Genomic DNA, 10,150 nt, shown 5'->3' on the forward strand with positions numbered 1-10,150 from the left:
GCCAGGTGTGGTGGCACATGCCTGTAGTCCCAGCTACTCGGGAGGCTGAAACAGGAGAATCACTTGAACCTGGGAGGCGGAGGTTGCGGTGAGCCAAGATCGTGCCTGTGCACTCTAGCCTAGGTGACACAGCGAGACTCCGTCTCCTTTCTTTTCTTCTTTTTTTGCTCACTTTTAACTGTCTTGATCGAGTTATAGCGAGACTCTGTCTCAAAAAAAAAAAATCTCTTTAGCTTTGCACACACATTTAAGATTTGGTAATGACTCTCTGAACAACACAGCATTTCCACAGAGGAGCTTCAGTTGGATGGGGTGGAGGGCGGAGGACAGAGGTCATGTTTGCAATCCCTACAAAATCCCACATACATGAGTCAGGCTTGGCACACAGTAGGTGAGTGGGCACCAGAATGAAAAAGTACACGTGACTGACAGCTCCAAGCAGTTTTCAGAGCAACATCCCTTGTGGGCAAGACAGCTGACCCCACACCAACGCAGGGAAGGCCTGGACTCACAACAGGGGCATTGCGGAAACCCTTGATGGCCTGGAAGACTCCACCACCGATGACACCCATAGTGAAGGCTCCTCCGCAATCATCCACAATTCGCCATGGGCTGCAAGCAGGAAGGGAAGGACGGGGTTAATGTGAGCCCTCCCCTAGGCCCTGTCACACGGATTCTTTTCTAACTGGGAGAAACCAAGTCACCAGAATGGGAAGTGCCTAAGTAGGAACGAACACTTCAGATAATAAGGAGCTAGTCCTGTCAGTTCCCCCGGCATTAAAGCGAGAAATAGGGCAAAGGGGGAGAAATATTAGTCTTCGTCCTGTCTACCAACCAAGGAATCAGCCAACTGCTTTACTGTGCTCAAAGATTAAATGAATTGGCACACACAAAGAGCTGACGTTTCAATAAGCGAAATAGGCGTGTTAACTAACCAAGACAGATCGTCGGCAAAGCAGGACCGCCTCACACCCCTTCTCCGACGGTGAGACCGTCCAATCAAGCCCCGCCCCTTTTCAATCCAGTACAACTGGGAAAAACCAAGAGCAAACTCGGGGAGGATGCACCGCCCCCTCTGGCCTTCAATAGGCTCATCCGTGCCCCGCCCCCACTGACAAACGCGACCTGGAAAAAACCACCCGCGGCAACTCTGGGGATTTCCGTTCAATCCCGTACCACCCCCAGCCGGGATGGATTCGACCAACGTGTTTTTTCGTTAACAAACAGGTACTAGGAGATTACGAAGTCAGGAAAACGTGGCGTGGTTCGGCCTCCGCCGCACCTTCTGAGGGGAGACGGTTGTGGCCCCTCATAACAGAGCCCGAGTGACAGGAACCAAGTTGGGGGAGTGAGAAATATATTAAGAGTACCCCGAGTCTGGTATATGGTTCTGTGCGGCCGACGCCTCCCCCGCCCGACCCCCACGGCTGGCCTTGGCGTCGCAGCAACAGTCCCGATGCCAGTGCCCATCGCCGTACCAAGGCTCCCGAGCGTACTCCTCCATGGCGCTGGCGTCCGGCCGCGCAGTCAGGCCACGCCCCCAGTGTTGACGCACACCGGTGTCCGAGCTTTCCGCCTATTACCGGACAGCGATTGGGTTGGTACGCAGCACGTCACACCAAGGACACACTCTCATTGGCCAATCGAGTTTGCGCCATTTGCTCACTGCCTCCTTAGCGTAGTCCAGTTACCTTCAAGCTCGGGGTGAGACCTCATTCTGTGCTTTGGGAAGAGAGTCGTGTTGTCTCAGGTATCGTAGCGGCGACACGAGAGAGACTGCCGGTGTGACAGCCTTCCACTACCTGCACGACTGTATTGGTAACGTTGGGGTGGGTGCATTCTTTTGGAGCTGGAGGAAGTGCTGCCCTCTGCTCCCCCATACCAGCGCTTTGGTTTCTCCCACCCGGCGGTCTTTGGGGGACGCTGGATGAGCCCATTTCTGGGGTGCGGGGTAGCCGCAGTTCTTAGGCGGTGGGCGGAGCCTGGGCCTGGGAGAGGAACTGGGTCCTGGAGCACCCTGTTTCGGGACAGAGTTGGTAAGAGTTTTGGTGATATTGCCACCTATCTCTTATCTCTTACGTCTTGTAGTGCGTATGTTCTGTCCACTCAACTACTGTTTCAGTTGAATAGATGGGAGTCAGATGTGTACATGTTGAGGGGAGGCGCTTGTTTACGGGATCCAGATATGAATCCTTATCTGAGCTGCTTATCAGTTTGTCCTTCTGTTCTAAGGTCTGTCTGCTACCAGCTATGCCGCTGCCCGTTGCGCTGCAGACCCGCTTGGCCAAGAGAGGCATCCTCAAACATCTGGAGCCTGGTGAGACAGCTAAAAGCAGATGGTCCTACACGTTCCAGCCTCCACGGACACTTTTGTTGTTAATACTGATGCTTGATACCTAGCGTGGGCCAACTGTGCACCAAGCAATGGGGTGGCAGGCATTTTTTGTTGTTAACGATGTGGATTCCTCACATCCATCCCTACCATATGTCAAGTGGAGGGGGTTAGGGGAATAGTCTTTTTTTTTTTGAGATGGAGTCTCGATCTGTGCCCAGGCTGGAGTGCAGTGGCATGATCTTTGCTCACTGCAGCCTCTGCCTTCCAGGTTCAAGCGATTCTCCTGTCTTAGCCTCCAGAGTAGCTGGGAGTATAGGCACGTCCCACCACACCTGGCGATTTTTTTTTTTTTTTTTGAGACGGAGTCTGGCTCTGTCGCCCAGGTTGGAGTGCAGTGGTGCAATCTAGGCTCACTGAAATCTCTGCCTCCCAGGTTTAAGTGATTCTCCTACCTCAGCTTCCTGAGTAGCTGGCATTATAGGCGTGTGCCACTACACCCAGCTGATTTTGTTTTTTGGAGACGGAGTCTGGCTCTGCGCCCAGGCTGGAATACAGTGGCAGCATCTTGGCTCACTGCAACCTCCCCTTCCGGGTTCAAGTGCAATTCTCCTGCCTTAGCCTCTCGAGTAGCTAGGACTACAGGCACACCACCATACCCGGCGATTTTTTTTTTTTTTTTTTAAACAGATTCTCGCTCTGTCGCCCAGGCTGGAGTGCAGTGGCACAATCTAGGCTCATTGCAACCTCTGCCTCCAGGTTCATGATTCTCCTGCCTCAGCTTCCCGAGTAGCTGGCATTATAGGCATGTGGCACCACACCTGGCTGATTTTTTTTGTTTTTTTGTTTTTTCTTTTTTTGCAGACTGAGTCTTGCTCTGTGGCAGAGGCTGGAATGCAGTGGTGCTATCTTGGCTTACTGCAACCTCTGCCTCTGCAGTTCAAGCAATTCTCCTGTCTTAGCCTCCCTAGTAGCTGGGACTACAGGTGTATGCTGCCATGCCCGGCTAATTTTATGTATTTCTAGTAGAGACGGGGTTTCACTGCATTGCCCAGGCTGGTCTCAAACTCCTGAGCTCAAGTAATCCACCTGCCTCAGCCTCCCAAAGTGCTAGGATTACAGGCATGAGCCATGGCGCCCAGCCACACCCGGCTGATTTTTGTATTTACAGTAGAGACACAATTTCACCATGTTGGCCAACCTGGTCTCAAACTCTTGACCTCAGGTGATCCACCCCCCATCGGCCTCCCAGAGTGCTGGGATTACAGGCGTGAGCCACCGCGCCCAGCTGGATATTTCATTCTTAACAATACTGACTGGATGGGCTTGGTGGCTCACTTGAGTTTAGGGGTTCAAGACCAGCCTGAGCAACAAGGCGAAACCCCATCTCTACAAAAAATGCACAAATTAGCTGTGTGTTGTGGTGCATGCCTGTAGTCCCAGCTATTTGGGAGGCTGAGGCGAGAGGATTGCTTGAGCCTGGGATGATGTCGAGGCTGCAATGAGCCGAGATTGTGCCACTGCACTTCAGCCTTGGTGACACATGGAGACCCTGTCTCAAAAAAATCCAAAAAAAACATAAAACAATACCAACCACCTAATGCCTATGTTGGGCCTATCGTATGCCAGGTTAAATCCATGGATTACTCTGGGAGTGATGACACAGTATCTAATAGGAAGGATTGCCAAACTTCTACTGCTGTCTCCTGTGTGCCAAGTACAGTTTCAGCGAGGATCTATCATTTAGGCTTATTGTGCCCTGGCTGCAAATCACACCGTATTGTCAGTAATACTAAAAACTGGCATCTATTTGAGGCTATGGTGTGGCACTGAAAAATGCATCTTATCCTTATTGATAACTGACATCTATTACAAGCCTACTGTATGCAAAGCATAGACCTCCTTGTGATTAATAAAATTGACAATGATCATTGATTTTCTTTTCCTCTTTTTTTTTTTTTTTTAGACAGAGTCTCACTCTGTTGCCCAGGTTTGGAGTGCAGTGGCCCAATCTCGGCTCACTGCTACCTCTGCCTCCTGGGTTGAAGCAATTCTCCTGCCTCAGCCTCCTGAGTAGCTGGTACTATAGGTGCACACCACTGTGCCTGGCTAGTTTTTGTATTTTTTAGTAGAGACAGGGTTTCACCATGATGGCCAGGCTGATTTTCTTTTAAGCCTACTGAATGACCCGTCCCTATGGTATGTATCTTATTTATTTATTTATTTGAGACACGGTCTCACTCTTTTGCCCAGGCTGGAGTGCAGTGGCACGATAATAGCTCACTGCAAGCTCAAACTCTGGGGCTCAAATGATCCTCCTGCCTTAGCCTCCTGAGTAGTTGGGATTACATACATGTACCATTGTGCCCAGGTAGTTTTTTTTGTAGAGACAGTGGTCTCACTATGTTGACCAGGCTGGTCTCATGTTGAACTCCTGGCCTCAGGTGATCCTCCACCTTTTCCAAAGCACTGGGATCACAGGCATGAGCCCCCACACCCAGCCTCTTATTAACAGTAGTGGTGATTATATAGCTGACATCTGTTTTGGTTCTGCTGTGTGACAGCCACTGTGCTGTTGCTGGCATATGCATTTCATAATTTATTATATCCACAGCTGAAATCTGTTATAGGCCTACTGAGGGCCAGGCACTGAGCTAAGGGAATCTTTTTATTCTATGATATTGACTGACATCTGTTGCAGGCTTACTGTGTGTCAGGCCTCAGGAACTTAATGGATTCAGAGTAATGTTTGGATAATTCCATTGCCATCCAAACTCCTGATACCCAATATACGGGACTTACCCTGTAATCATGAAGCTTGCATGCTAAATAGATTGAACATATTGTCAGATTAATCCTTTACCGTTCAAACCCATTTTATCTAAATAGATTTGGGTAGCACAGTTTCACATATCTGAACTCAGGAACTGAATAGAGAAGGGTAAATTTTGGCCGGGCGCGGTGGCTCACGCCTGTAATCCTAGCACTTTGGGAGGCCGAGGTGGGTGGATCACCTGAGGTCAGGAGTTCAAGACCAGCCTGGCCATCACGGTGAAACCCCATCTTTAAAAAAAAAATAGAAAAGAAAAAAAAAAAGAAGAAGGGTAAATTTTTTGATGAATCCCTATCAACTCTGAAACCAGATAGCTTTGGCCAACAATAGAACTCATCAGAACCCAGAAACAGAACAGAGTTAGGTAAACTTTTTCTTGTAACCCTTCTAATACAGAGAGTTGGATTTGGAATGTGAGGGATACTTCATATCCTTCCTGGCGTACACACACACGTGTCTTTTACATGTGGCTTGTGTGAATGTGTGTGTGTCTCTAGGCTCTGTAGGATGAGGACTCCCTTGGTCCCTAACTGTTCTCCTCCTCCCCACCTTGATCTGTCAGAACCAGAGGAAGAGATCATTGCCGAAGACTATGACGATGATCCTGTGGACTACGAGGCCACCAGGTTGGAGGGCCTACCTCCAAGCTGGTATAAAGTGTTCGACCCTTCCTGGTGAGCCTGGATGAGGGGGAGCTGACTTCTGACTTCAGCCTTCCTGTGCTGACCTTGATTGTGAAGTACAGGGGGACACAAGGGAGGGGCCCTGGGGTGGAGGGTGTTGGGTATCTGCAGGACCCAAGTTGCTGCATGCTGGGGCCTGGCTCCTCTGGGATTGGAAGACAGTCTTTTCTCTTCAAGAGATGAGATTCTGGGGATCCTCCCTGGGTCCTGACATGGGGCAAGTATAGTCAGAGACTGGGGAGACAAGAGTTGAGGATCTAAGACGAGGACTTCTGTGCTGACACTCCTCTCCTCCTGCGGCCCCACAGTGGGCTCCCTTACTACTGGAATGCGGACACAGACCTCGTATCCTGGCTCTCCCCACATGACCCCAACTCTGTGGTCACTAAATCTGCCAAGAAGCTCAGAAACAGTAATGCAGGTGAGTTGGCAGGTACAAGGGGGCCTTGAGTGATCTTAGCAGTTTTCACTGAGAGGCCAAGTAGAATGATAGTGGATCAGAGGGGCAGGTGAGACCAGGTGGGCCCAGCCTCAGGCAAGGGAGGTTGTTGAAGGCAGAGGCTGCTGGGTCCTGGGGTAGGAAGAGAAAGTCACTTCAAGACTCATGTCCTTAGATGCTGAAGAGAAGCTGGACCGGAGCCATGACAAGTCGGACAGGGGCCATGACAAGTCAGACCGCGGCCATGAGAAACCAGACAGGGGCCATGACAAGTCAGACCGGGGCCACGACAAGTCTGACAGGGATCGAGAGCGTGGCTACGACAAGGTAGACAGAGAGAGAGAGCGAGACAGGGAACGGGATCGGGACCGCGGGTATGACAAAGCAGACCGGGAAGAGGGCAAAGAACGGCGCCACCATCGCCGGGAGGAGCTGGCTCCCTACCCCAAGAGCAAGAAGGGTAAGCTGGGCAAAATGGGGCTGGTGAAACCAGCAAGGCACAGGGCACATGGAGGAAGCCTTCTCTCAGAAAGGTGCCTGGACCTGGGGCCTGGAGGAGGGTGCTGTGGTCCATGGCAGCCAGGGGCTCCATTTCTTCTTGGGGGGTGGGGCTCAGTGATCGGGGCTCCTGGTACCTCTATTGAAGATCCTGCCCTGCCACTTCCACAGCAGTAAGCCGAAAGGATGAAGAGTTAGACCCCATGGACCCTAGCTCATACTCAGATGCCCCCCGGTAAGTGACAGCCCCTCATTACTCAGTATGTGGACACCATCCTCCTGCCTCCTTCCTCCATTCCTCCTCATTGGGACCAGGTGGGCTGTGTCCACCACATCTCCCATCCCCATCCCCTGACTCTTTCATCGGCAGGGGCACATGGTCAACGGGACTCCCCAAGCGGAATGAGGCCAAGACCGGCGCTGACACAACAGCAGCCGGGCCCCTCTTCCAGCAGCGGCCATATCCATCCCCAGGGGCTGTGCTCCGAGCCAATGCGGAGGCCTCCCGAACCAAGCAGCAGGATTGAAGCTTCAGCCTTCCCAGCCCTGGGTTAAAATAAAAGTTTTCCGGTGATGCTGCCCACCATGCCTGAGTGGTTCCTTCGAGGCTGCCCAGCCCAAGTCGGCAAGATGTACAACACGTTTTATTTGCAAAAACTCAGCTAAGGGATAGTGTGGGGCTGGCAGGGGCTGGGGGCTGAGCTAAGGCGGGTCATTATGAGACAGCTTAGTCATGTTGGCCCTGCACGGGGCAGGGGTAGTGGGGACAGGGAGTCCGGTGTCTACCTCATCCTACCCCTAATACTGATCAGTTTGGTCCCAGCTGGGCAAGGGCAAGAAGAGAGAACGAGGCCAGGCCAACGTCTTCAAATCCCAGCGGCTAGGAACCCTTCACCTTGGTGAGCAACCTGTGGTGGGAATGGGGAGGAAAGAAAAACACAAAGCTGGGCTAGGCTGGCAGGTGGGTTTCCTGAGCAAGCGAGGGCGGCAGTGGTGAGGCTGGTAGTCCTGGGGGTTAGTAACGGTGCCCGCCTGGGTCAGAAAGCTACACATGGACTAAATAAATACAACATCTTTATTTGGCATTGGGTATCCTGACATTTGTTCATTACAGTTCCTTAAAAAACAAACCAAAAAAAATCAGAACAAATTAATCAAAAATAAAGATCCAATGGCCCTATTTACATATAGCAAAGACAGCCCAGGCATCTTCCATGCACACACACACCCCATGCCCCGATACAGTTAAGGGGTTAATAAGCTTTGGGGAGTGCAGGAGGCAGGTTCCACAGTTCATCAATCCCAAGACACCCCCATGAGGTAGGGGTGCCTCACACAGCCAGTGGGGTATCAAGGGTGTGATTGGCAGCTTTATTTTTCCTCTCTAGATGTCTCCATAAATAACCCTGCATCTGGCAAGTGACAGTGTCTTAAATACAATGAGATTCAGCCACTTCAAGGACCTCCACTTTTCCCACGCCCTGGATCATTAATGATCTGATTACACCACAAATCCCAAGTCCACTGGAAAAAAAAATATTCTCTACCGCCCGCCAGAAGGGCTGATGCAAAAACCTCAGCTCTTGTCCAGGACTCGCAAGAAGCCCATCCTCAAGGTGTCAGGGAAGCTGCCCCAAGGCCACACAAAAGACCGAACTGCTAACATGATCCAGAGCGGTGGTAAGGGAGGAGAGAAGGCCTCAAACTATGGGCAACCAAACCCCACAGGTAGGCATCGGTCATTCCTGAAGAGCTGCAGGAGTTTTGTCCAGTGTGTCCTTATGGAGGTGGAGAGACTGCTGGGAGGATCTCTCCCAGACAAGACACTTCGAGCAGAGGGCACAGAGTCGGGGAGGGGGCAGACAAAAAAAAGGCCTTGAATGACAATAACCCCCAACCCTGCCTCCAAAGAGGTTCGAGGGGGCAGAGGAGGCAGCTCTAAAACCTCCTCCAGGGGAAGAGGATCAGCCTACCAGGAAGGGTTCACGTGACACCCAGCCCTAGTCTCATGCCCCTCCAGAAGTCTCAGTGATGTGGGAGAAAAGACCATCTCCCAAACCCAGAGGAGCCAGGCCCCGCAGGGTGGCGACTTGGGTCCTGCAGATGCCCAACACCCTCCACCCAGTCCCCCTCCCTTGTGTCCCCCCATTGCTGCCAGCCCTCACTTCACCAGCACTGACTTTGGCAGAAAGGGCTCCGTGATGAGGTCTCCACGGTGGGAAGAAAGCTGTGGTGGCGGTGGCTGCCCGGGAGGCTGCTGGTGAACACAGGGCGCAGAGGCAGAGGCAGAGGCAGAGGCTATGGCTTTGGCTGCACCTCGGGGAAGGCTGTAGAGGTAGACGGCACCAATGACGAGCCCAGCGCCAAGGGCAAACAATGGGTCCACATGGAAGCCAAAGAGGCGAATGGAGGCAACAGTGGACAGCACAATAGACAGGGAGGTGGCAAAGCCCTTGAGGATGTTGTCAGCGTACTTGACAACCACAGCCACCAGTAGCCCGCCAAAGGCCTGGTTAAGCACCACGCCCCAGACAGCAGGCGTGTACCCAAAAAAGAAACCGCGGCTGGCCACGGCAGTGCCCTCAGCCCACCAGAGCCCCACCAGGCCCAGTGCTGTACCAAAGAGGCCCAGTTGCAGGTTGCGTAGCCACACAGAGCCTGAGCTGCCTTTGAGGATCTTCTCAAAGTAGACACCTGCGAAGCCAGAGGAGAGACAGGAGGCCACGACAGCTGCCAGGCCTGCCCCAGGGTTCTGATCCAGTGGCCGTGGGCCTCCCCCACCGGCTTGCTGTGCCTGGACAATGGCGACACCAGTGAAGAGGAGCAGCAGGGAGGCCCACTGCAGCCGGGAAAGGCTGCGGTTCAGCATAAGCACGGAGAACAGCGCTGTGGTCAGGATCTTCAGCTGGTACGTCACCTGTGAGTGGCACATGGAAGGCACTGAGGGCTGACCCCAGCCCCCAACAGGTGCACGTGGGGGGCAGCACCCACTGTGGGCCCCCAGGCACAACAGAGGGACAGGGTGGGGTGGATGACAGTAAAAACAGCAAAAGTAGCCAGCCACTGGCCATTCGCCGAGCTGTAGCAAAACAGCTCTGAGGTCCCTCCCAGAAAGTGCACAAAAGGATGGCTGTGCCAGGAAGTCCACATCCCAATCCCATTTCCTGGCTGTGTGACCAGGGACAAAGCACTTGTCCTGTTTGAGCCCTGGCATCATCTATAAAATATGGCTGAGGTATAGAAGTAGGTAATCTCAGCCGGGTGTGGTGGCTCACGCCTGTAAATCCCAGCACTTTGGGAGGCTGAGGTGGGCGGATCACTAGAGGTCAGGAGTTCAAGACCAGCCTGGCCAACATGGTGAAACC

General features: G+C 52.6%; 4 protein-coding genes across 16 annotated transcripts in view; 1 reads left to right on the forward strand and 3 right to left on the reverse strand.

Moving 5' to 3' along the window:
- The window catches only part of TIMM17B (translocase of inner mitochondrial membrane 17B), a 4,840-nt gene extending 3,253 nt beyond the window's left edge, over positions 1–1,587 (reverse strand). Inside the window, exons 1-2 of one of the 2 annotated variants that reach the window (XM_017523910.2) lie at positions 1,479–1,587; positions 513–612 (exon numbers count right to left, since the gene is read on the reverse strand). In XM_017523910.2, coding sequence (XP_017379399.1) covers positions 513–612; positions 1,479–1,504 — 126 coding nt within the window. In that variant the 5' untranslated portion in view covers positions 1,505–1,587. The other variant, XM_017523909.2, reaches the window with a different exon arrangement.
- A 30-nt stretch (positions 1,588–1,617) lies between these two features.
- PQBP1 (polyglutamine binding protein 1) lies at positions 1,618–7,371 on the forward strand. Of its 10 annotated transcripts, none has more exons than XM_017523902.1 (7): positions 1,618–1,829; positions 2,233–2,317; positions 5,728–5,839; positions 6,157–6,269; positions 6,463–6,747; positions 6,957–7,020; positions 7,156–7,371. In XM_017523902.1, exons 2-7 carry the CDS (start codon positions 2,251–2,253, stop codon positions 7,310–7,312), a joined length of 798 nt encoding a protein of 265 aa, XP_017379391.1. In that variant the 5' UTR covers positions 1,618–1,829; positions 2,233–2,250; the 3' UTR covers positions 7,313–7,371. The 10 variants fall into 10 exon arrangements, with proteins under 10 accessions (XP_017379391.1, XP_017379392.1, XP_017379389.1 ...); XM_017523903.2 differs by having other exon boundaries at positions 1,666–1,750; XM_017523900.2 differs by having other exon boundaries at positions 1,667–1,818.
- Positions 7,372–7,407: 36 nt separating this feature from the next.
- The window catches only part of SLC35A2 (solute carrier family 35 member A2), a 13,567-nt gene continuing 10,824 nt past the window's right edge, over positions 7,408–10,150 (reverse strand). The window contains exons 4-5 of one of the 3 annotated variants that reach the window (XM_017523892.2): positions 8,966–9,112; positions 7,408–7,693 (exon numbers count right to left, since the gene is read on the reverse strand). In XM_017523892.2, the coding sequence (XP_017379381.1) occupies positions 7,652–7,693; positions 8,966–9,112 (189 nt within the window). In that variant the 3' untranslated portion in view covers positions 7,408–7,651. Of the gene's footprint in view, positions 7,694–7,841; positions 9,703–10,150 lie in introns of those variants that run through there. The other 2 variants (XM_017523889.2, XM_017523895.2) reach the window with 2 other exon arrangements.
- PIM2 (Pim-2 proto-oncogene, serine/threonine kinase) overlaps positions 7,843–10,150 on the reverse strand; it is a 21,643-nt gene continuing 19,335 nt past the window's right edge. The window contains exon 7 of the mRNA XM_017523907.2: positions 7,843–9,112. The gene's annotated coding sequence lies outside the window, so the exon portion shown is untranslated. The remainder of the gene's footprint in view (positions 9,113–10,150) is intronic.

The sequence above is a fragment of the Cebus imitator genome, unplaced genomic scaffold (genome assembly GCF_001604975.1).
Source record: "Cebus imitator isolate Cc_AM_T3 unplaced genomic scaffold, Cebus_imitator-1.0 Scaffold30, whole genome shotgun sequence".
Taxonomy (NCBI): Eukaryota; Metazoa; Chordata; class Mammalia; order Primates; family Cebidae; genus Cebus; species Cebus imitator.

What these genes read in the sequence shown, in the direction of transcription:
- PQBP1 (XM_017523902.1), top strand. Translation starts at nt 2,251, where the DNA reads ATGCCGCTGCCCGTTGCGCTGCAGACCCGCTTGGCCAAGAGAGGCATC. An exon ending in GCTCAGAAACAGTAATGCAG is followed by an intron (nt 6,270 to 6,462) that starts GTGAGTTGGCAG and finishes TCATGTCCTTAG; the next exon opens with ATGCTGAAGAGAAGCTGGAC. An exon ending in TCATACTCAGATGCCCCCCG is followed by an intron (nt 7,021 to 7,155) that starts GTAAGTGACAGC and finishes TTTCATCGGCAG; the next exon opens with GGGCACATGGTCAACGGGAC.